Source organism: Saccostrea cucullata, unplaced genomic scaffold (assembly GCF_032062105.1).
Source record: "Saccostrea cucullata isolate Sc308-1 unplaced genomic scaffold, CSIRO_AGI_Scuc_v1 ctg820, whole genome shotgun sequence".
NCBI classification, from domain to species: domain Eukaryota; kingdom Metazoa; phylum Mollusca; class Bivalvia; order Ostreida; family Ostreidae; genus Saccostrea; species Saccostrea cuccullata.
Window position 1 is genome coordinate 10676 of NW_026919509.1, and position 22955 is coordinate 33630.

The following is a 22955-nucleotide window of genomic DNA, read 5'->3' on the forward strand; positions in this document are numbered from 1 at the left end:
TAATATGTATTAGTGAGAGCTATTCAGCTGCATCAAAAACTTCATCTTGCACATTCCTGTGACCTTGACCTCCCTCCTCTTTAATATGTATTTTGCTTAGTTTTTAAGAAATAATTTAAGACATTTTTATGTTTAACATGCACTTATACATAATTTGATGAGAATTTATTATCTATATCCAATTTATTTATATTTTAGTTTCAATTCTGAAAAAAAAACTATTTAAGATATTTTCATCAAACTTTATACACAAATACAAATTTTAGTTTTTAGTTTTTAGCTCACCTGAGCCGAAGGCTCAAGTGAGCTTTTCTGATCATATTTTGTCCGGCGTCTGTCTGTCTGTCTGTCTAGCTGTCTGTAAACTTTTCACCTTTTCGACTTCTTCTCAAGAACCACTGGGCCATTTCAACCAAACTTGCCACAAAGCATCCTTGGGTGAAGGGGATTCAAGTTTTTTCAAATGAAGGGCCATGCCCTCATTCAAGGGGAGATAATTGGGAATTAATGAAAATTTGGTGGCATGTTTTAAAAATCTTCTTCTCAAGAACCACTGTGCCAGGAAAGATGAAACTTATGGGTTAACATCCTCAGGTAGTGTAGATTCAAATTTGTTCAAATCATGACCCCCGGGGGTAGGGCAGGGCCAAAATGGCCGACCAAAGTTTTATATAGAAATATATTGGAAAATTCTTTAATAATCTTCTTCTCAAGAACCACTGTGCCAGGAAAGATGAAACTTATGGAGTAACATCCTCAGATAGTGTAGATTCAAGTTTGTTCAAATCATGACCCCCGGGGGTAGGGCAGGGCCAAAATGGCTGACCAAAGTTTTACATAGAAATACATAGGAAAATTCTTTAAAAATCTTCTTCTCAAGAATGACAAAGCCATAATTCATCAAATTTATATGGAAGCATCCTCAGGTAGTGAAGATTCAAGTTTGTTCAAATCATGACCCTGGGGGTAGGGCGGGGCCAAAAAGGCCGACCAAAGTTTTACATAGAAATTTATGGGAAAATTCCTTAAAAATCTTCTTCTCAAGAATGACAAATCCATAATTCATCATATTTATATGGAAGCATCTTCAGGTAGTGTAGATTCAAATTTATACAAATCATGACCCCAGTGGGTAGGGCGGGGCCAAAATGGCCGACCAAAGTTTTACATAGAAATATATGGGAAAATTCTTTGAAGAAAAGCAAATCCATGATTGATCATGGGATTACTTTTGGATTTTAACTTTTCAATAATAAAGCAATTTCTACTTTTTCTTAGCTTCAGTACTCAGGTGAGCGATGTGGCCCATGGGCCTCTTGTTTAATGTACCATTAGTAATACACATCTGTCCTATAGACATATTTCTAGTTTTTCAAATCATCACCTCAGGTTAGGGTCAGGCCACAATTAGGGATCAAAGTTTTATTCAGGAATAAAAGGAAACACATCTTTAAAGTTCTTCTTTTCAGGAACACCAAGAGCATGATTAATATGGAAATATTCTCAAGAGGTGTAGATTCAAGTTTGTACAAATCATGACCACCAGGGTTAGGGAGGTGCCATATTTTTCCAGCCCCTTTTTGCCATCCATATGAAAATTCAAATTTTGAAACCATTTTACACATACACAAAACAAACCAATCATTTTCTAAATGATCATGGTTTAAAGCTATTGCAGCATAAGATATTAGGGAAGTTCTTGAAAGCAGGGTGATTAAACATGTCAAATATATGTAAAAAAAAAAATATATATATAAAAATTCTACCTCGATTTGATCCCCATCCCCCCCACCCCCCGGGCAAAATGAAAATTCCGAAACCTTACTGCACATCTACATGACACCACCAACCATCTCTTAAAAGATGATAAGGCTTCTGAGTAAAATGTAGAAGGAGTTCAGGGAAGAAGGGGCTTTTTGTATAAAAAACGTCATTTTTCGACCCCCATTTGATCCCCCGGGGCAAAATCAAAATTCCGAAACCTTACTGCACATCTACATGACACCACCAACCATCTCTCAAAAGATGATTAGGCTGCTGAGTAAAATATAGAAGGAGTTCAGGGAAGAAGGGGCTTTTTGTATAAAAAACGTCATTTTTTGACCCCCATTTGATCCCCTGGGGCAAAATCAAAATTCCGAAACCTTACTGCACATCTACATGACACCACCAACCATCTCTCAAAAGATGATAAGGCTGCTGAGTAAAATGTAGAAGGAGTTCAGGGAAGAAGGGGCTTTTTGTATAAAAAACGTCATTTTTCGACCCCCATTTGATCCCCCGGGGCAAAATCAAAATTCCGAAACCTTACTGCACATCTACATGACACCACCAACCATCTCTCAAAAGATGATTAGGCTGCTGAGTAAAATGTAGAAGGAGTTCAGGGAAGAAGGGGCTTTTTGTATAAAAAACGTCATTTTTCGACCCCCATTTGATCCCCCGGGGCAAAATCAAAATTCCGAAAACTTACTGCACATCTACATGACACCCCTAACCATCTCCCAAAGGATGATTAAGCTACTGTGAAAAATGTAGGAGGAGTTCAGGGAAGAAAAGTGTGACAGACGGACGGACGGACGGACGGACATGAGTAACAGCAATATACCCGAACTTTCTTTCGAAAGTGCGGGTATAAAGAATAGGGAATTAGTGAAGGGTATCTTCGACTGTCTCAATCATTAGAACTTTATTATGTTAGTATGTACATAAAATATGTCCATAGTTTTTACTGTGTTATGTTCAATCCTCTATTAGACCCAGACTGAAAAGAAGAAATGAAGAAATAATAAATAAATTATAGCAATGCTCAGATGAAACCTTTTCTAACCTTTTTCTCTATATGTAGGTCATCTTTGTTAATTGCAAAGTGTTTTTTTTTTCTTTTTGTATGAGGACATTAAAAATACATGATTATATACATTACGTATATGATTTTTTCTCATAAAAGGAGTTGATCCCTACACTGTTCATAAGAATGATAGAATGTTACGGACAGCTGATACGTTCCTCAATAATATATAATTTTTTCCAAGGTTTTGTCATTGAAGTATTGCTACTTTAATATGTTTACTCACAAAAAATTGAGGTACCTTACCAGACATTTGTGCAAGATATCAGAGGGTAGTGTGTTTAGATAATCCTTAAACTTATTTTTTTTAAATCAAATTTTTTGGTGTTTCAATTTTTTTAAGACGATTAGAAATAGAAATCAGAATGTACCTAAAATTTCTGAATATTTTTCATACATTACAAAAATATAGAAAAACAGACATTTGAGGAACGTTATAGTCTGCCCTTAAGGCAGAAAGTATCTACCTCTTTTTCGTCACGTTACCTGTCCTCACAAATGGCGTGCAGTAGTGCACTACACGGCCAGTCCCCGTACAGAAATCCACCCTCAGCCCACAGTCCCGCGCAGTCCTCGTTAGGGTGGTCGTCTGGTTGATGTGGACCCCACTTCACGTACGTAGCCAGCTCGTTGTTGGGGGAGTCCTGCGGTGCGTTCAGTCTTGTGTTTCCCATCCACATCCACTCTCCCTGTACAAGGGCGTCTGACAGGTTAATCCAGTACTCCTTTACATCGAAAGAGGCTAACAAAAAAAATAGTCAATTTCAATTCACTGAAAAAAATGCTAAATACGCTTCAAAATTTAAATAATTTGAATAATGAAGACAGGTTGTTGTTCCTTAATTGTTCTTACTGTCATTTGCTTTTAATTGATTTGCTACTTGAATCAAAAAGTTGTGCTCTGCGGCTGACTCGATTCGAACAAGTTCGCCTCCAAGTGTTGCACAGTACGTCTACAAAATCAGGATTTGTATGTGTATTTTCTGTAGGTGAATGTAACAAACAACATACATTTACATTGTATTAATTGCCATCGATAGGGCACACTACATTGCACACCTTGTTCAATTGGTACTCTGGGTTTTCAAACTAGTATATACTTACGATAGCTTCTGGCCAACTGAAATGTTCATGCACAAATTTGTAGCATGACTGGTGAAAAGTATAAGTGTTTGATCCCAGCTGACAATTCGGTTGGCCTTGACACGATATTACGAATGCTAGAGCTACATGTATTGCAATACCTAAAAGAAATCGACAAAAACGAGCAATGTATTACAAAATCCAAGCAGAATCAAGATGTGTTTGTGAAACACTATGCGCCCGGCGGCAGCAAAGTTCGAAAAAGCTACTTTTTAGTATTTTTAGCATATAGATCACAGTCAAGGTCACAAGGTCATTGACTTTGGTTTTATTTGAAAGAACTTGATTAGTGGAGAATGCAATTCAAATATGCAGTGTCTATCTTCTGTGGTTTAAAAGTTATGGCGAAGTTACAAGAAAGCTTTATTTAGCATACAGGCCACAGTCAACGTCACAGTCATTGAACTTGATGTCATTTGAAAGAGCTTGATTAGTGGAGTATGCATACCAAATATGAAGTCTCTAATATCTTTCATAGTTCAGAAGTATATATATGGCGAAGGTTAAATTAAGTTTGCAGACAAAAAGCTATTTTTAGCATATGGGTCACAGTCAAGGTCACAAGGTCATTGACCTTGGTGTCATTTGAAAGAGCTTAATTAGTGGAGTATGCATACTAAATGTGAAGTCTTAATCTTTCAAAAGTTATGGCGAAGGTTAAACTTTGCAGACAAATAGACAGACAGACAGGACAAAAACAATATACGCCCCGGATCTATCGATCTGGGCGCATAAAAATCGGTTAACATTTATACATCTTCGCTAGCCAAGGATTTCTGATACGCTTCTCTCATTTATGAGGGGAGTAGCGTATCAGAATCCTTTGGCTTCTAGCGAAGATGACATTTGTAAAGCTAGGGCTGTCTTAATTCATCTTTTCCTCTTGCCATACATAGAGGATATATTAGTATTATTCCACAACTGTTGAAGACGTTAGGTCAATTTTTGATAGAACAAGTGTTAACAAAATTTTGATTTTATTTATAAAAAGAATTTTAAAAAACTATGGAAATGTACTTACATAGAAGTAACATGTTTATCAAAGCGGCTTTTATTGCATTAGTGTATGAAATTATACACTCTCCTTTCCTTATCATAGACTATTAGATAAGAAACTATATGGGGAATAATTCACTTACCGATGACAATGAACAAATGTGATTTATTGGGACTTTTTCTCTACTTATTTTCAAGTTAGTAAACAAAAAAAATTCTCTCTCTCTCTCTCTCTCTCTCTCTCCAGCCTTAGGCATGCGTTGTGTGAGCCTATATAATTGTTGTCTTGTAGTCCAGGTCACAGAATCTATAGAAGTCTGTCCTGATGGATTCATCAAACATCACGGTTCCTGTTACAAGTTCCTACACCATCATCTCAGCTGGCCGGAGTCTATTGTCGGTTTTACACAATATTACAAAATTACACACTCCTTTATGTTTTTGATTCCCTAAAGAGCAAGGCCTGTAAAACTCAAATTCATCGACATTATAGTCAATATTTTGGTTCATACCCCAATGTACTTTCAAAAATAAAGTTAATTACTTTCTCTAATCGAGTAATTATTACATGTACACCGAGTTAACGTTAATTGAACACGTTTAGATTACCAACATTATAACGCAGGTTATTATCATAGCCTTTGAGACTCCAAAATGTACAATTTTTTCTTATAAAATATATCTCAGAATACTTGTATTTTAAAGAGTGTACTAATCTTTCTAGACTTTCTGTAAAGTGATTGGTGCTCACCTTGTTACCATAGAAACAGAAAATGAACACAATTTTCTGATACAGAAAATTCATGAAATCGAAGGTATTATCTTCAAATATACATGTAAATACACATTTGATACATGTATATACTACTACCAAATGTATTATCTTATTCTCATTTTTTATCTCTAAATTTGAAAATGGCGTACGATGCTAATTAGTGTATTGAATTATTATTAATATTCAAGAATACGTGATCCAGTTATTTACATATAGCCTATACATGTAGGTTCTTTCGATGTCAAGGACTTTTGGATTGACCTAAACGACGCAGCAGACCAGGGTACATGGATGTGGAGCCTAACCCACACACAGGCCACTTACCTCAAATGGGGAGGGGGTAACCCCAATTATTTCGCCCGGGAGGACTGCGGGGGGCTGTTTCACGGTGGTCAGTACTTCTTTGGAGACTTCGTATGTGACCGGAAACAACACCTTATCTGCGAAATAAAGTACGTGGTTGTTAGATTTTGATATATTTTTTCAATATATTATTAAGGAAGATTAATTTTTTGGAAAAATATTTAAGAATTTCAACAATGTATACATTTTTCAATAATTAATAAGTTTCTCTCTCTATATTCAAAAATAACTGAGTTAAAAGTTTTACCAGATTGAATTTTATTAACTTCTTAAAATATTAATTATCAATTTTTTATGTAATTTTCAGTTTAAACTTTGGAGAGGCAATTATTGGATAAAATTGCTGCTGTATACAGAGGATTTCATTCAAGACATATAAGAAAAATAAAGCATTGTATGACAAGCCAGCACTGGTGTCTTTTTTTCTCTCTCGGGAAATAACATAAATTATCATTTTTTATCGAAAAATGATATAATAATATTAAATTTTTACCATTTTTAAAGTGATAGTGATTAGACTTGATCTAACTCTGTTGTGGTTAGTATTTTTGTCAAACGGCATTTTTGAATGACGCGTTGCCGTTTGGTAAATCTTCTCCCCATTCGATTGACGCTCTTTTGCGTTATGAATAAGAAAATCAAAAGAACGACTTATCTAGCGCCCACGTGACTCTGTCATTTCCCGCCATAATTCATCTCTTTGTAAACATCAGAAGGAAAAGGATAACCATGCCTGGCGTTGAAGATTGGACAACTAACCCTTTAGGAATCGTTCAGAGTATTTATGGTAGGCGTCATTTTGATGATTATTTTATTAGAAATCAGCAGCACCTACGGACGTGTGTTTAAAGTCGCACATGTGCACACTATATGGCACGTCCAATCGCTTGATTCAGCTTTATAGCTTTAATGCCATCAATAGCCCCAAAACTTATAGAACTTTGAGTACAAAGTCTCACAAGGAAACGCAATTTAGTGACTGATTTCTGTATATATATACTTCACATATAAAAATACACAAGGGAAGAATCGAAAGTAGCACACGATTTTTAAAAAAAGTCAAAAAACTTACTTGAGAAAAGTTACACAAATCCTGAAAGGAACTAGCGTAAATAATGTCCTAGAACTTATCCAGGCTAAAATATTCCAGATATATCCATCGAAAATAGCTTTATCCAACTAAAACCCCAGCTTTCTGCACAGTGTGAAACTCTTCGCCCAAGAAAAGATAACTCACCCGGATGACAATAGAGTAGTACCCGAAGTCTTCCAATGGCACTCGGAAGGCCTCGGGTCCTACCCTATTGTCATCCGGGTGAGTTATCTTTTCTTGGGCGAAGAGTTTCACACTGTGCAGAAAGCTGGGGTTTTAGTTGGATAAAAGCTATTTTCGATGGATATATCTGGAATATTTTAGCCTGGATAAGCACTAGGACATTATTTGCGCTAGTTTCTTTCAGGATTTGTGTAACTTTTCTCAAGTAAGTTGTTTTTTGACTTTTTTTAAAAATCGTGTGCTACTTTCGATTCTTCCCTTGTGTATTTTTATATGTGAAGTAGAGAACAGAGTGGATAAGATGCCCCTGTGCTTTGAACTTCAAAGTAGAATATTATCAGTACACTTTTTGTACACGCTGAGAAAATAACACATTTTGGAAAAAGTGTAATGAAATAGCTTAATAAAGCTATTCTGAATAGCTTAATAAAGCTATATAGCTTAATCAAGAGATCGTGCCGGACCTGACTAATAAGTGTTGCAGCTTGCATGTGCTTAGATCTGTAAAGTGTGAGTAAATGTGAAAATGATAGATGTTTGTCAAGACTCAAGACCACTTATTCTGAAGTTATTCATAAACATTCCATTATTAAATGATTTTGTTTATTGTAGACAAGCATGGATCAGCAAGTTCTGAAAAGGTCCAAGAATACTTTCATAGCAAAACAAACTCAGAAACCGCTCGCCTATGGGTAAGATTAATTTTAAGACGATTTTGGTTAGACCTTGAAGGTGAGAATTATTTAAGATTGGTGAATGTTATATTTTCTATTTTAAATGTTTAATAAAGTACAACAACTGAACAAACTTTAACCAAACACCCCCCCACCCCCCACCCCCCGACAATTATTTAAAAAGCAGATTTAAATATTCATACCTGTTTTGATGTTTCAGATACCCAGTTTAAATGACACACCTCTTCACTGTCTCCTGCCCAATTCCTTGGTGCGATACCGGTGTATGGTCCAGGACATGTTTGACCCAGAGTTCTACATGGGGGAGTATGAAGTGTCAGATGTCAATACAAAGGCTACCTCCATGAAGTCGGGGAAATACAAGGATATAGCAGAATGTGCTGTATGTAATATACACACTACATATTTTATTTAAGAAATATTTTTTTGTCAGGCATTTACAGAAAAAGGCCTGCAGATTAAGTTTCAATATGATTCAAAACATATTAGACCTAGCTGCAGAACTGTAGCATTATGGTTATACATATATGTATATATTAGTATACATATATGTATATATTAGTGAAGTCTTTGACCATAAAACTACAGTTCTCGTAATGCAAAAAATGTGCAATTTACGGTGCAAAATTTTTTGCGCACTGTTTGTGATTATGTCTCCTCTTTCCAACTTTGGTAAATCATCTACCTTTCACTCCCTAGTTCCAGACACATTCTTAAACCAATTTTTATATTTTATACAACCCTTTACAGTCGCCTCTACAGGTGATTTGAATTTTCTGAGGGATTACAGCTAATTCTAGTTCAAGGGAGTTTATCGCTTCTAGAGACCATTATGAAATATATATATAAAGGTAGATGATTAACCAATGTTACACTGCGCAAAAAATCTTGCGCCCTAAATTGCACTTTTTTTAGCATTTCGGGATCTGTAGCGTTATGGTCAAAGACTAACATTTAAAACCATAACGCTACAATTCTGCAGCTATATTAGACCATGAAAATTCCCATACTTTAGAATAGGACAATCTTGTTAAAATAAATTGAATACTAATAAAGAAAGAAATGGTAAATGTCACTCAGCAGAGCAAAAAAAAAAAATGCTATGGATGATGTGATTGTGAATTGTAAAAGAAAAGATTTACCTTTTTATGTTACTTTGTAGAAGCATCAAGAAATCAACATGGATTCAGATAAAAATGTTACAATGGAGAGACAGACTCTGTACTGTGTCCCTATTCCAGGAGAAACTGAATGGGTCAAGTCAATATCCTTTTGCAATAATATTAGTTAGCTGTAGCCGCATGCTGTCTCCACATTAGCAGCCATGGCATGCACAATAAGTTAGTAAAATTACTCTCAAGTTTGTGAAAAGTTCATTCCAGCAAGCTCAGTGGGATTCAGATTATAGTACAAGATTCCTTAACTTTGTAACGGTTACTCAGACAAAGCCGGGAAGAAGAGTTTTCCCACGTCCTCTGTGTCCTCCGGTAGGACCAAGCGAGGACTGGAGGAGGAGGAGCCTCGGTCTGATACTCACATGGAGGAGGAGTCTGAGGGGACAGGGAGGAAACCCGAGGACACCACCAATAAAAGACCACGGCCAGATAGTGGGGAAGGTGAATAACTCAAATCCTGTACAACCTCTGTAACAATTGCACATGTAGTATCTAATCTGTAGCCATTATTTATAATACTGTAGATTCCTAAATATAAGCGTGGAATTAATTATCGCATAATTTCGCATGAAGCACAACACGCCAAATTAAATTACTTGCCTTTATTTTTATGGTGCTGAAATCTATGTTAAAACTCTTGATCAACCGCCCATTCGCGAATTCTTATTCTCGCGATTTGCTGTTGAAGAGCTCATTCGCGATAAAAAGTACTCGCGAACAATAAGGAATCTACAGTAATTGTCATCAGGTTTGTAATTCTGAACTTATATAAGGTGATTCGTTCATTGTGTTAGTTTGGACTCCCAACAAATTTTCTCTATGATTCGTGCACAATGTAATTACACAAATGGTGAAAACACTTTATTAAGGTCTTCCGTTTCCAACGGAAGACCTTCTACTGAGTCTGTTGGTAAAGATTATTAAGGTCTTCCGTCTTCAGCGGAAGACCTTATTGTTTTTCTTAGGTTTCTTTTCCACTATTTTTATTATTATTGTTTTTTTTTCTTACCGATTTTGTACGCGCGATTTCTCGAGAACGGCTCGATCGATGTTCATGAAACTTTCAGGTCTGATAATACATCAAAAAATCTAGACATATATTTTTTTATTTTGATGACGTCACTTCCGGTTCGGAGTTTTCTGCGATTTAGTGATTTTTAGAGGGTCACTTTGTCCGGCAGTTTTCTCAAAAAGCACTGAACACAGAAGCTTGAAATTTTCAGTGATGCTAGAGCAACCTTTGGAGAAGTGCACTAAGTATATCACAACTACCGGAAGTACGAAGCGCCGACGCTCGCTATGGCCCGAAAATAGTCCTATCAAGAATTTCAAAATTTTAAGCACCTTTTCAACGATAACTTTTTACCTAGAAATATTTTGTTAAAGCATGTAGAACAAAAATGGTTTAGAATTTAAAGATCTTTCAAATGACATCTCGAAAAAAGGGCTGGCCCCTTAAATCAGGGGCCTGGTGGGGCCAAAAGTTTTTCCTTTATATCTCAAAAAGTATTGAGAATTTGTGATGCGTCAAAGAAGCAAAGTTGTTGAAAATGTCAAGCTTAATCTATTGAAGTCGTCAAAATACGTCCGGCGTCGTCACTTCCGGCCAAACCGGAAGTAGTCGGAAAACGCGTATTTTTGCCGTTCTTGACAAGTTTTTTGGTTACACATGTCTCTGGGAGCATTAAAATTAATTTTCCGTCCGTTGTCGTCACTTCCGGTCAAACCGGAAGTAACAGAAAATGGCTTGTTTTTGCAATAATTAACATGGATTTAGAGGAATCAAACAATTTTTGGACGTTATTTCTCATTTTTGTTAAAAATGAAAGCCACTTCCGGTCAAACATGACGGAAGACCTACTCGTTGCTTTGCAACGAGCTTTGCTCTAGTTATTCTTTTTTTTTCTTCTACTTCCTAGACGCCAACTTTGAAGCCTCGTATCTCACTCATTTCTCAATAGATTTCGCTCAAAATTTCAGAGTTTATAGACGTTGCTAAACTCTATTAAAATATTGTCTATTATTTCAAAAATTCACTTCCAGTTTTGAGTTATTTCCCTTTAAACGAAAATTTATAGGCTTTCATTTCCAGATAAAGGCTCAGAGACCACAAGGGCTGGAACAGACATTTTACTTATTTTAGATAATAGAAGTATTGAAGTTGTGCACATCAGTTTTTGTTTCTCGATTTCTCTACTGTAAATCACTTTTTATTCGCGAGAACTTTATTTTCGCATAATTACGCGAGACAGTGTACTCGCCAAAATTTAATTCTCGCGTATAATAGTATTCCTTAAGAATATATAGAGCAATAACCACAATTCGCGAAAATTTTGTCTCGCTAATCAAGAGTCAATAACTATGTCACAAAAATAAGGTGTCGCGAAAATTTAGTGATCTACAGTATTCAAAATGGCGCTATATAGGGGTAAAAAATTAGAACGCCTAAAAGAGCGAAAATTTACACATATTTTCCTTTTTATCTTCTAAACTAAATATATTTTGTTAAAACATATATAGTGATGGGGAATCGGAAAAAAATCAGAATCGATTATCGGTAATAATCGGCTGGGCATAATCGATTAATAATCGATTATAATCGAAATTTTGAACTTTAATAAAATTAATATAGAAAAGTTGAAACTTATTCAGATTTCTGTCAGACTTTTACAAAAAAAAAACAAACATTTACTTACATAAAATATTCAAAAATGTTATTTAAATTTCTTTTATAAAAAGTGGAAAATAATATTTTGTTTACTTTAAACAATATAGGACTATATAAGACTATTGAAACAGAATGGGAATTTATTTTTTTTTTTTATAAAGTCCATGCAATGGGTATTTTACTGATATTAGTCCCACCTTTCATTTAATACATGTATATTTTTCTTAAAATTAGTTTTAATTAGTTAAAATAATAAAATTGCAAGTCTTAAAAGTAAATATCCAGAAGTTAGACTTGTATTTATGATAATGATTACGTTTAAAGATTGACTAGACTAATTATGTTTTCCTTTGTATAGTAAAACCTTGCAATATTAGCGTTTCCTGGTATTAGTCTAACCACATATTTAATCATGGCGGTAAAAGTATCAACAAGACACGGAATCCTTCCATGTTTTCAACGTTCATCACTACTTTTATGCTCTTTGCGCTTAAATTTGGTAATAAAATTAAAGTATGACAATTTTATTTTTTGTTAGCGATGTCGGCGACATTTATTTTATAATCGATTAGTAGCATCGAAGAGCTTCTAACGACCGACAATCGATTGTCGGCGACAATCGTTCCATCACTAAAGATATAGAACAAAATTTGTGCAGAATTACAAGATCTTTCTAATGATGTCTCAGAAAAAGGACTGACCCCTAAATTAAGGGATCTAGAGGGGCCAAAAGTTTTTTTTCAGATATCTCAAAAAATATTAAGAATTTGTCAAACATCAAAGAAGCAAAGTTGTTCAAAATCTTTAGTAAATTCTATTGAGATCATCAAAATACGTCCTGTTATGTCACTTCCGGCCAAACCGGAAGTAGTCAGAAAATGCATATTTTTGCCGTTTTTGACACGTTTTTGGGAAATATTTGTCACTGAAAGTATAAAACTTAATTTTCCGTCCGTCGACGTCACTTCCGGTCGAACAGGAAGTAGCAAAAATTGCTTACTTTTGCAATTATCAACGTAGATTTGGAAGATTTAAATCATTAGAGACGTCATTTTTCTTTTCTTTTTTTTTTTAATAAAAGTTACTTCCGGTCAAACAGGACGGAAGACCTACTCGTTGCTTTGCAACGAGCTCGGCTCTAGTGTTTAGTTTTATAATAATATTTGGTTTTCTCTGATTATAGGATCAGTGCCAAGAAATAATACAGATCTAAATTTCCCTTTGCATGGAGAAAAAGGAATGCCATGTTTAGTGAAGGTATTTCCAAGATTTATGTTATTTAGTAAAATCTTTCATTCGTTTAATCAAATATTAAAAATGTAGAAAGATGATGCATGAACAATGTTTTCAACATTTATTTTGTTATTTGTATATACATTGCAAATAAAAGGGGTGTTATCAGTGTATACTATTCTATCTACAGATTTATGAAGATATGGATGGATTTGCAGTAAATGATATGGTGGAATTTATAGGGGTTCTTTCAGTTGATCCATCATTGGCTCATTTCCATGAAGAAAACAGGTACATATAAGAAGCAGTTTGAATTAGATATATGATTCTAGCATTTATTTCATATAAAGAATTTTTACAGAAAATTAACTTACTAGTGGTGAAGTAATTTCTTTTGATTTTATGTTGGAACAGGTCAGATGGCATACAGAGCAGTATAGAGGGTTATGAGGAACCCATGGAAGAGAAGGATGCACATGCCCCGCCCCCTTCTCTGGTGCCCAGACTTCACGCTCTGGTTCACCACAAACTGAAGCACAATAACCCCCATGTATCCACAGAGAAAGACAAGTTAGAGTCAGGTAAAGGGGATCCTTTATGTGCCGTGCTCTTGTGCATTGTAAAAGAATGTGAATTTTTATACTTTAGCATAGTTAATTTTTAAAGACAAAATACCACATCAAAAGTATTGAAAAGAAATTATCTCTCTCTCAAATATGGTTAAAGCAGAGAAATAGGAAAGATGTATTTAAGGTTTAAGCTAAATGATATATATCTGTGACTCTGTGTAATTCCGTTGTGAATAGTATTGATATGATGTTTTTCTATGGGTTTTACAGATGTGAGTTCCCTTAGGACAGAGATCTTCACGTTACGACGTCAGATCCTGTCAGCCCTGGAGCAGGTCATGCTGGGAGATTCTCTGGCAGCCGAGTACTTCCTGTGTCATTTGATCTCCTCTGTGTAAGACAGTCATTGATTTATTGCTTATTCTTTCCCATTATAACATAACAGTTGTGTTATCTTCAGAAAAGTATACTGTTTAGGTAGAATTTTTAGTAAGGATTCGATTCTGGTATTAACAAAGGTTCTGAGATTTCTAATATAAAATATAGCATTTTAATTTGTTCCTTATTGGTTATTATAGCTTTCTCTATTGACTTTTTAAAATCCCTTAAAGATTCCAATTTCATTTTAAATGTACTTTTTGCATTCAGGTATGGAAGAGCTGATGTGATGCCTTTAGGAAAGTTTAGTTTGAATATCACCCACTGTCCCCCAACTAAAGAGTATGGACAACTAATACACACTTTTATGGAAGCACTTACCACTAAGGTAGCAATTTGATGATTGGATAGAAAGAAGGGCATTTAATATTTATATTTGAAATTTTTTTTGGAAAAAAAATGTTCAAAATAATCTTTCAAGTTAAAGAACATCTGATAAGGGATAAAAGGGGAGGGGAAATCATTTTTTTCGAAGTGTTTTTCAAGTAATCTTACAATTCACAGTGCCACTTTCTTCCCTTGTCCATTGAAAACATGAACAACTTGAGGCTGTGTCCAGAGAAGGACTACACAGCTAACCGGCTGAAGAGTGGGGTGTTACAGCTGTCTGCAGACACCTCCCTTATCATTGACGAGACACAGCTACAACCAGGACAGCTGGAGGCAGTAGGTCAGTCACAGTGTAAAACTTAAAAGCTGAAGAAATTGAAAATGTTTAAGAACATGAAAGGGGTTCATGAGGATCCTTATCTGACACTGTTTTAAAAGTCAAGAATATTTAGTTTTAGTAACTAATGCATAAATCAAACTTGTCAAATACATGTGATGTAATATTCCACTAATATCTGTGTAGTAATTTCATGATTCATGGCATAGTTTGTACTTCATGCATTCATTTCAAAAAGGCCAGTATTTAGGCAGGATTTCAATGTTCCTGCACATTTAAAAAATCAGATCCAAATATTATTTGGTTGTACCAGTAATAGATAGTTAACTGTATTTTCTTATCTTCTCAGGTGTGAGAAACATCACAGCTCTTGGAAACCTCATTAGTTGGCAGAAGGTGGAATATGATTTTCGTTTCCATAGACAAGATTTCTTGTCCAATGTTTCTGTTCTGATTTTATCTGAAGCAAAGTCTATCTTACCAGTAAGTATCAATTAGGCAACATCCTCTACAAGATGTCTCTCACAAAAATAATCAAATTTTGGAACTTCACTCCCCCTCTTATGAATTGTTCTTATTCTACATGTAAACTTGCTTAAACTTGTATGTGAACATAGAAATTACATAATTTTGGGGTAACTTTCACTGTATGAAACTTTGCAGTTTGGAACTGTTCTTTGTATTGTTGATGTAAACCAAAAGCAAGTTTGATAAAATCCATGAAAAATGATCCTTCACACCACTCTTCAGTCTGTTGTGAATTTTAAAATTAAAATTAATAATCAATGTGTCCAAAATCATGAATATTTGTCACTTGTGAATAATTAAACAATTATCATTGCAGAGTGATTGCCTGGTGCCTATGAACCCAGCCTGTAAAGTAGAAAATCTCCAGCGACATTTCTCACAGCTTGATGTACTTCTCACCCCAGAGTTTCTGGGTCGTCTGAGGAGCTATCTGACCATCTGTAAACTTTTGGAATACACAATAGATGACACCATGCAAAAGGTAAACTAAATGATAAGGAAGAAGTAAGGACTCTCTGCTAGCATTTAAGAGTTTCTTAGAAGTATATAGGTTGATGCTAATTTTAATTTTATCATTTCAGTCAATACAAGATGACTTTGTAGAAATAAGGAAGACCGATCCAAAGTCCATGTCTGTGGATGACTTTCACACATTGCTAAATTTAGTCAGGTATAGATATTTTTAAACATTTATTACAAGCCTTTGCTATGGCCTTGAATTTGTCATTTAGGTCTCTGTTTCATCAATTACTATTTTCTTTCTCATTTACTAACAGGTTGTTATCATTGAGTGCTATGGAAACTGCCCCAACACAAAGTACATGGGAGAAAGCTAAAACCATGGAGTCGGAAAGGAAAAGGAGAATTCTAATGATGAACAATAGTCAGTGATTCTGGGTCTATGACAGTTGTTTAGAGTTTGTGAGAGAAAAGGGACATTTCCAGGAATGGAAAATGGCATATGCAATATTATATATACAAGTATATTACTTTGTTTACAATATTTACTTCTTGCATGTATATACATGTAGTTTTGTACATTTTGTTTACAAATAGTACCTCTATTTTTCAAAAATTGATTTTACAAATATGATACCTACAAGTATAATAAATTATGGTAATGGATTTGCCAATGATTAATTGTAAAATGTCAGAATAGAGAAGCATCACTGGAGATCACAGCAATCATGTTGTATTTTCCAGTCAGTGCATTGAACACCTGATTATTTTTTCACCATCTTTTTTGATGCACTTTTGCTTGTTTTCTTCTGAATCTTGGTATTTTGAATTCCTCCATTTTGTGTTGAGTAGGAATGAACTGTTATTTCGTCTACATTGAAGGTGACTATCTTTGGATGTAGAGATGTAAAGGAAGGTTTGTTGACCGTTTCTGCAGGACAAAAAAGTTGGTTGATTTCGCATTTATTAATGAATAATTGAATGCTTATAGATACAGAGTGAAGGCTTTAAATATTATTGAATAAGAATACACTTTAAATATTCTCGAGTTAAAATACAAACTGTTTGTTAAAGAGGACTTCTCCCTTTTTAGTGCAGGGACTGGTAATGAGTCTTTTTCTGGAGAGTTGTTTAATGTCTTCTTGTCAGTTGGTTTCTCTGTATCAAGGCATAAAGTGAATAAATTAAAAATAAAGTTCCATTGTTGAAAAACACCCCTTTTAGCCAAGAATTGCAAATATTATGGTCAGTAATTCAGAATGTCATTTTTGAGTCCATTCCCGAGTAGCTATAACCTTCTTGGACCAAACTTGCATGATTGATGCATCTAAGAATGTAGGCCTACTAAATACATTTGGAAGCAGCATGAAACCTACTATTAAAGGCTTGGAAATGTTATAGGTTTGGAGCAGGTCAGTTCATCAGTATTATATCAACACCATTCTTCGTCCGAAATATCTGACGTTTTCCTGGCATGTAAAATATGAAAATCGTAAAAAAGTCTGGAAAACGTCAATTTTTCGGACTAACCATTCTCAACAAACTCGGCTGGATGTTGCCTTCAAGTTTTAGATGCTCACTACCACCCTAGCTTAAATTGGATGTTTATTCCAACTTTTAATACGGCATTAGTTGTCTATCCCAGAGCTAAGCCACCACAGTTTAGCACTGCCAAGTTCGAGTTGGCAGGTTGCAAAACGGTCTTGGACTGAAATATCTTGCAGAACATACTGAGAGTTCATTCTTGACACAAAGTTTGTGTACTATGTATGTCCTAATCTTGACTGACAAGCACCATTTGGAAAGGAATCTAGCAGAAAAATGTACGGACTTTCATATAATAGAGAAACTAAGAAATCTACTTGATAAGATAATAAAACTAAAGAATGTGATGTAACTTGACAAGAAATGTTGCACAAATCAATATTGGAATGGAAGAGGGTGGGTATGCTTTCTCACAAGCCCAGTTAAGATACTGGTTATGATGTCCAAAAGGTCATTTGATGAAGATCTACCTCGACCAAGGTAAAAATCGGAAGTAATCTTGTAGAAAGGTAAGTACTTAACCAACCTTTCTTCAGTAAGACGGTTGAAATCCGAAAATTGTAGACGTTGTGCTTCCTCTGGGTATAAGTTGTAAAGTTCTTGTCACCTGCTAAGAAAAGTCAGATGTAATCTTCCACTGCAGTGGATAACAAGCCAACCAAGATACTAGCACCTAATGCCTCAATCTACTTAAAATTAGCGGTAGCGGATTCGGAACCCGCAAAATAATACCTGGGCACTTGCAGTCATATTCTGTAAGCCCGGTGAATGATGTTATGGATCTAGTGACCTTACTGAATCTGTCTAGAGCCGTGTCACACTCCAGCACATGTTTGAGGAGGGCCTGGGGTGTTCTGTACTGCCCCCTGCTGTCTTTGTAGTTCGTGTGATGTGAGTGACAGGGCGGGTCAGTGTAGTCAAGGATTCTCACATCTATTTCATCGCGAACCTCCTCGTAATTCTTCAAAATAGTTCTGCGCTGGCATTCTGTAATAAGATTATATAAGTTGTATAAAATTTTAGGTAGATAATTTAATTTTCATGTTTGATTTTTTTATAAATTGAACACATTTAATGCTAGTATAGTGACGAAAAACTAAAGCAAAATACATACAACAAATGGTGATTACTCTACCTTTGCACTGAAAAGTTATGGGTGTTGAAGGAAAAAGCTGCTCCAATAGAAAAGTTTCTTTTGACATTTTTAGTTCGTCCACGAAGACTTCCAAAGCAGGTTTTCTCTTGACTTGCAATAAACTGAGGAACCCTCTTGCTCTGCTTCGCCTACTACCCAGCCCCTTAATCCAAGTTACCTCTTTTTCTGAAAATATGTCATCTTGTTGGAAGCGTGAGAGAAAATCGAATGGTTCTAACTCGTCTTCTAACAGCGATCTGTTGTCTGCTAATAGCTCGACCAGAGAACTTCTGTCTACTTCCCATTGCTCTCCTTTCAATCCATAAAAAGAAATTGAATTTAGACTTTATTGTCTTCGTTTTATTTTGAAAATTCTTTTCATGAATGCAAATGGAACACTTGGGTAGTGTTGATATTAAATTTTAAAATCATGACCCCGGGGGTAGAGCGGGCCCACAGTAGGGAATCCAAGTATTACATAGAAATATATAGAACAAATCTTTAAAAATCTTCTTCCAATATCTTCTGGAAGTCTTGGGTAGGAAATAATTAACCTACAATGTTCAGAAATTTAGAACAAATCTTTAAATATCTTCTTCTCAAAAACACTGGGCCAGTAAAGCTGAAACTTATGTGGAAGATCCTGCATAAAAGTGTTAAAATCATTTGGGGAAGACCATTAATTATAGGCAAATGCCTCTTGTTTTTTTTTTTTTTCATTGCCACTTTAGCAGGAGACAATTTCCCGGAAAATGTCTAAAAGAACCACGAAAGTATATATCTGTAATCATTTTATAGGTTTGCCATTTTGTTTGTCATACGTTATTTTTGTATAGCAAAATGGTGGAACATAATTTTGTAGGTAACTCTACGCTGTGCATTCATTGATTCAATACGTTTGCAAAATAACGGTGGCTGAGGGCGACTGAATGACCAACCAAATCCACGAACATTGGACCCCAACGAACAAAGTAATGATATTTCCTCAGTAATAAACATGATCGAACCTTCCATGAATCCATTTGTTATTGTTTCTACTTGAAGCTGGAGAGTTCCCAATGGCAGGATCTCCGAGATTTGAGGATCCTCTAGTATCTTCTGGATAAACATCTTCAGACTGTTTTTGTCCAGATTCTCTGCTGCAGTGCTTGTCAGGGCTTTCAAGTATAGAACTATGGACCCGGCATGACCATCCTGTATGCTCATATGCATGAATCTATTGGCCAGTTCGTCTAGTTTTGAATCCTTGTTTTGGATTCTGCGAACAAACGTCTTTTCTAATGCGTGTATTTTCCGCAAATGTTGATTTCTGAATTTGAAAATGATCACATGGTCTCCTTCGTCATCTTCACTGTTAACTGTAAGTAAAACTGTGTAATTAAAGTAAAAAGGTTTTAAAAAGTTAGCAAGAGAGCAGATTCAACCCAAATATTACATGCAAAGCCTTGGTAATATGTTTCATCATTCCAGTGTAATGTTTTTTTGGTTTTATTACATGTTAGAGATCACCAATCATTCATGAAGCTTTAAGTTTTTTTGTGCTACGTAATATTTATGTTTGTGTTTCATGCTTAGATAGACCTATAGTTTTGAAGAAGTTCGACGTAGTAAACGGTTTAAGGGAAAAATTCTATATCCTATGTGTGCTCGTTAGTTAAAAGTGTTCTCCCAAATCTGGTGTTCTTTACTTTTTAATTCTCAATAGACAATAGACACTTTTAGACAGCAAGTCTATACCTATCTGTATGTCTCTTGGTTTTAATAAAATCTGAAAATTGTCTTTTAGAAAGTTTTTGGAGAAAAATCGTTAACTTTTACACGCATAAGTTAAGAAAACTAATTGTCTTACCATCGACCACTTTCAGCAAATGCTCATCTTGGAATAACACTCTAACATGTTTTTCACGTACATCTGTGTGATGAAAATAAAATTTTATTTGTCAAATAACGCATCATGGATATGATGTAATTATTTTATTCATTTTCTATATGTTTTCGTAAAGTATTAGTGTTCTGACAACCTCTCTTGGATTCATAGTAATTAAGCAGACGTTTACACTTGTACCTTTTGTCTTGCTGAGGTCTGCTTTCTTTAGATTTTCGACGACAGACACACCGGGTAAAACATGACGTAAGCAGTCGACAGCGCAAAGGAAACAGTTCAAAACGTCAATATCATCCTTCATAACCTTCTTAAGAAGTGCTCTAGCCCGCCTCGATTTGGAGTTCTCATTTTGGATCTCGTCATGGTCATAAGTAGAGAATTTGTCATCCTCTAGCTCCTGTAACAAGAAATCAGCGGTGGAAACTGCTTCAATGGTTTTGCACAGGAAAGTTTCTTTCATGTTTACATGGTCTATTGTTATTTCTCTTTGCCACTGCGACCAATCTGTGTGTAAAAGGAAATGTGTTTATAGTTGTTTGATAGAACTCTATAAAGAATTCTTATATACCTTACAATTTAATGAGAAAGACTAAATAACAATTTAAGAAAGACTAATTTTCATATACCAAAAATCATTACAATGTACCTTCTTTAGTTTTTAAGTCTTTGTATTTTTTAAAGTATGAAGAATGTAACCATATCCATTGGCTGATAACATGTTGATAAATTTGTTACATGCAGATCTTCCCTGACGAAGAAGAAGTTTTAGCAGGATATCTACCTGCGCACACCTGGGGTTGGGATTACAAGCAACATTTATTTCAAGTTCAGATAGGATTGCTTCCTGATACAGAAAAGGCCAGATATATCCAACTGACAGCTCCTCTTTAAGGAATATGTAATTTCTGCGGACTATGATGTCCTCTGAGGGTAAGATAAAAATATAACCATAGTATTGTCAATAAAATAGCAAGTTAAAGAAACTGAAGATGTATTCGTGCATATAATAACTGGCAAATAATTACATTTTATTTACCTGGTAATATAGATATAACTATTTTAGCTTCGTTTCGTATAAGTTCATTTTGTTCTTCATCAGTTTCATCTGAAAAAAAGAATGTTATCAGTATTATCACTTTAATTTTTTTAATGACTTTAACAGATTATCAATTACTTTATAACAAAATCTCATAAACCGCTCCACACAATTTTGTCAAACTTTGCCTTTAATATCAATGTGTAAAAACATATTCAAAGAAATTCCGATTCCTTCATATTTTCGGGAATTTTTCAAACTAGATTTTTGCTATATCTTGAAATATACAGTTTGTCAGCACAAAAAAGCTGCACACAATTTTTACAAATTTACAAAGTGACACAAATTTACATGTATATTCAAAAAAATCCGATTCCTTTATTTTTTCCACGAATTTCAGCACTCCGACTTTTGAGGGAGCGTGGGGTATGTGAGCATTTTTTTTTATGAATTTAACAGATTATCAATTAATTTATAATAAAATCTGCCAAGGTTCCGTTTTACAAGAGAACTTACGACACTAAGACCAAAACTTTTGCTTTTAATATCATGCAAAAATAACCTGTTCAAAGTACTAGTACTTGAATAAAACGTCTTCTGTTTTTTTAAACGATTAAATTGACAACAGAAAAGGAAAAAAAATTAAATTCTTTTGAAAATGAAATATACAATTTTTAGAAAAGAGAGACAGAGAGAGATAGAGAAATTGTAAAAGCACATGTATATTGAACATTTCCTTCACCTTTCTCTTCTATGAAAGAAATAAACGTGATTCATTCTCATACATGTAAAAATATACACAGAAGAGAGAGAGAGAGAGAGAGAGAGAGAGAGAGAGAGAGAGAGAGAGAGAGAGAGAGAGAGAGAAATGGTAAAAGTGCATGTATATTGAACACATGAACATCAGAAATATAATCTTTTTGTAATAAAAACGAAAATTGATGTCAGCTCAAGAAGTGAAACTGTATTCATAGAAGATCATTATTTTATTTTTAAACATTAAAAAATGCATTAGTGCATTATACTCATGCATTAATGAGTATATATGTAATACAAATATTTCCAAATATGTGTAAAAGAAAAGAATATGATTGTTTTAATCTTAAATGCCTGCCACATAGGGGGAAAAATATCAGTTACTTTGTAATTATGACAAATAAACCAGTTTTAAAGATTTCTACTCCAAAAGCTTTACCATAAAATCCACTGGAATAGGTTACACCTCGTTCAAGATCTATCAAAGGATCCATTCCTTCGGCATCGTAAGGTGCAGCATAATTTAATCTGCGGTTGACATATCCTTAATTAATTTGTCGACTTGGTATTGAAATTCTTAAAGACACTTCTTTTACTATTTGAACTGTTTAAAAGTTTTTAACTGTATATAGTACAATGAGCAAACATCTCAAGGCTTTTTAAACCATTTAAAATCATTGTTTTAGTACGTTATTTAGAACAATATAAATGTACTTCCACGTAAACGCTTTCTCTTTAAATCTTAATGTAATAATACTTTAT

At 34.7% G+C, this 22955-nt stretch overlaps 4 protein-coding genes across 4 annotated transcripts; 2 read left to right on the top strand and 2 right to left on the bottom strand.

Annotated features, from left to right (window-relative positions):
- Nucleotides 1–2639: 2639 nt before the first annotated feature.
- LOC134232843 (perlucin-like) lies at nucleotides 2640–5028 on the bottom strand. Its single transcript, XM_062714820.1, has 5 exons — nucleotides 5016–5028; nucleotides 3956–4095; nucleotides 3705–3804; nucleotides 3338–3593; nucleotides 2640–2764 (listed from the first exon to the last, which is right to left on the bottom strand). Exons 1-5 carry the CDS (start codon nucleotides 5026–5028, stop codon nucleotides 2743–2745), a joined length of 531 nt encoding a protein of 176 aa, XP_062570804.1. The 3' UTR covers nucleotides 2640–2742.
- Nucleotides 5029–5060: 32 nt separating this feature from the next.
- LOC134232852 (C-type lectin domain family 17, member A-like) lies at nucleotides 5061–6500 on the top strand. Its single transcript, XM_062714830.1, has 5 exons — nucleotides 5061–5187; nucleotides 5283–5386; nucleotides 5715–5805; nucleotides 5995–6217; nucleotides 6436–6500. Exons 1-5 carry the CDS (start codon nucleotides 5136–5138, stop codon nucleotides 6464–6466), a joined length of 501 nt encoding a protein of 166 aa, XP_062570814.1. The 5' UTR covers nucleotides 5061–5135; the 3' UTR covers nucleotides 6467–6500.
- Nucleotides 6501–6817: 317 nt separating this feature from the next.
- On the top strand, nucleotides 6818–16371 carry LOC134232921 (mini-chromosome maintenance complex-binding protein-like). The gene is made up of 15 exons (XM_062714920.1): nucleotides 6818–6915; nucleotides 8017–8096; nucleotides 8299–8481; nucleotides 9262–9363; nucleotides 9532–9715; nucleotides 13126–13199; nucleotides 13366–13466; nucleotides 13590–13756; nucleotides 14015–14138; nucleotides 14393–14510; nucleotides 14687–14852; nucleotides 15199–15332; nucleotides 15694–15858; nucleotides 15959–16047; nucleotides 16154–16371. Exons 1-15 carry the CDS (start codon nucleotides 6858–6860, stop codon nucleotides 16266–16268), a joined length of 1860 nt encoding a protein of 619 aa, XP_062570904.1. The 5' UTR covers nucleotides 6818–6857; the 3' UTR covers nucleotides 16269–16371.
- A 105-nt stretch (nucleotides 16372–16476) lies between these two features.
- LOC134232911 (uncharacterized) lies at nucleotides 16477–22687 on the bottom strand. The gene is made up of 11 exons (XM_062714910.1): nucleotides 22633–22687; nucleotides 21438–21506; nucleotides 21070–21325; nucleotides 20582–20928; nucleotides 20366–20428; nucleotides 19524–19874; nucleotides 18517–18828; nucleotides 18114–18368; nucleotides 17908–17988; nucleotides 16899–16994; nucleotides 16477–16767 (listed from the first exon to the last, which is right to left on the bottom strand). Exons 1-11 carry the CDS (start codon nucleotides 22685–22687, stop codon nucleotides 16601–16603), a joined length of 2052 nt encoding a protein of 683 aa, XP_062570894.1. The 3' UTR covers nucleotides 16477–16600.
- Between the last annotated feature and the right edge of the window lie 268 nt (nucleotides 22688–22955).

Bases quoted from the DNA above. Each gene is read 5' to 3' on its own strand.
- LOC134232843 (XM_062714820.1), bottom strand. The intron at 3,594-3,704 runs GTAAGAACAATT...TTTTTTTGTTAG, and splicing joins TCAATTAAAAGCAAATGACA to CCTCTTTCGATGTAAAGGAG. The intron at 2,765-3,337 runs GTAACGTGACGA...TCTTCTTTTCAG, and splicing joins CACGCCATTTGTGAGGACAG to TCTGGGTCTAATAGAGGATT.
- LOC134232852 (XM_062714830.1), top strand. From the start codon at position 5,136: ATGACAATGAACAAATGTGATTTATTGGGACTTTTTCTCTACTTATTT. The intron at 5,387-5,714 runs GTCGGTTTTACA...TAATCTTTCTAG, and splicing joins TCAGCTGGCCGGAGTCTATT to ACTTTCTGTAAAGTGATTGG. The intron at 6,218-6,435 runs GTACGTGGTTGT...TGTAATTTTCAG, and splicing joins CACCTTATCTGCGAAATAAA to TTTAAACTTTGGAGAGGCAA.
- LOC134232921 (XM_062714920.1), top strand. From the start codon at position 6,858: ATGCCTGGCGTTGAAGATTGGACAACTAACCCTTTAGGAATCGTTCAG. The intron at 6,916-8,016 runs GTAGGCGTCATT...TGTTTATTGTAG, and splicing joins AATCGTTCAGAGTATTTATG to ACAAGCATGGATCAGCAAGT. The intron at 15,333-15,693 runs GTAAGTATCAAT...TTATCATTGCAG, and splicing joins AAGCAAAGTCTATCTTACCA to AGTGATTGCCTGGTGCCTAT.
- LOC134232911 (XM_062714910.1), bottom strand. From the start codon at position 22,687: ATGGATCCTTTGATAGATCTTGAACGAGGTGTAACCTATTCCAGTGGA. The intron at 21,326-21,437 runs GTAAATAAAATG...TCTTACCCTCAG, and splicing joins AGTTATATCTATATTACCAG to AGGACATCATAGTCCGCAGA. The intron at 16,768-16,898 runs GTTTGTATTTTA...TTTGTCCTGCAG, and splicing joins GAAGTCCTCTTTAACAAACA to AAACGGTCAACAAACCTTCC.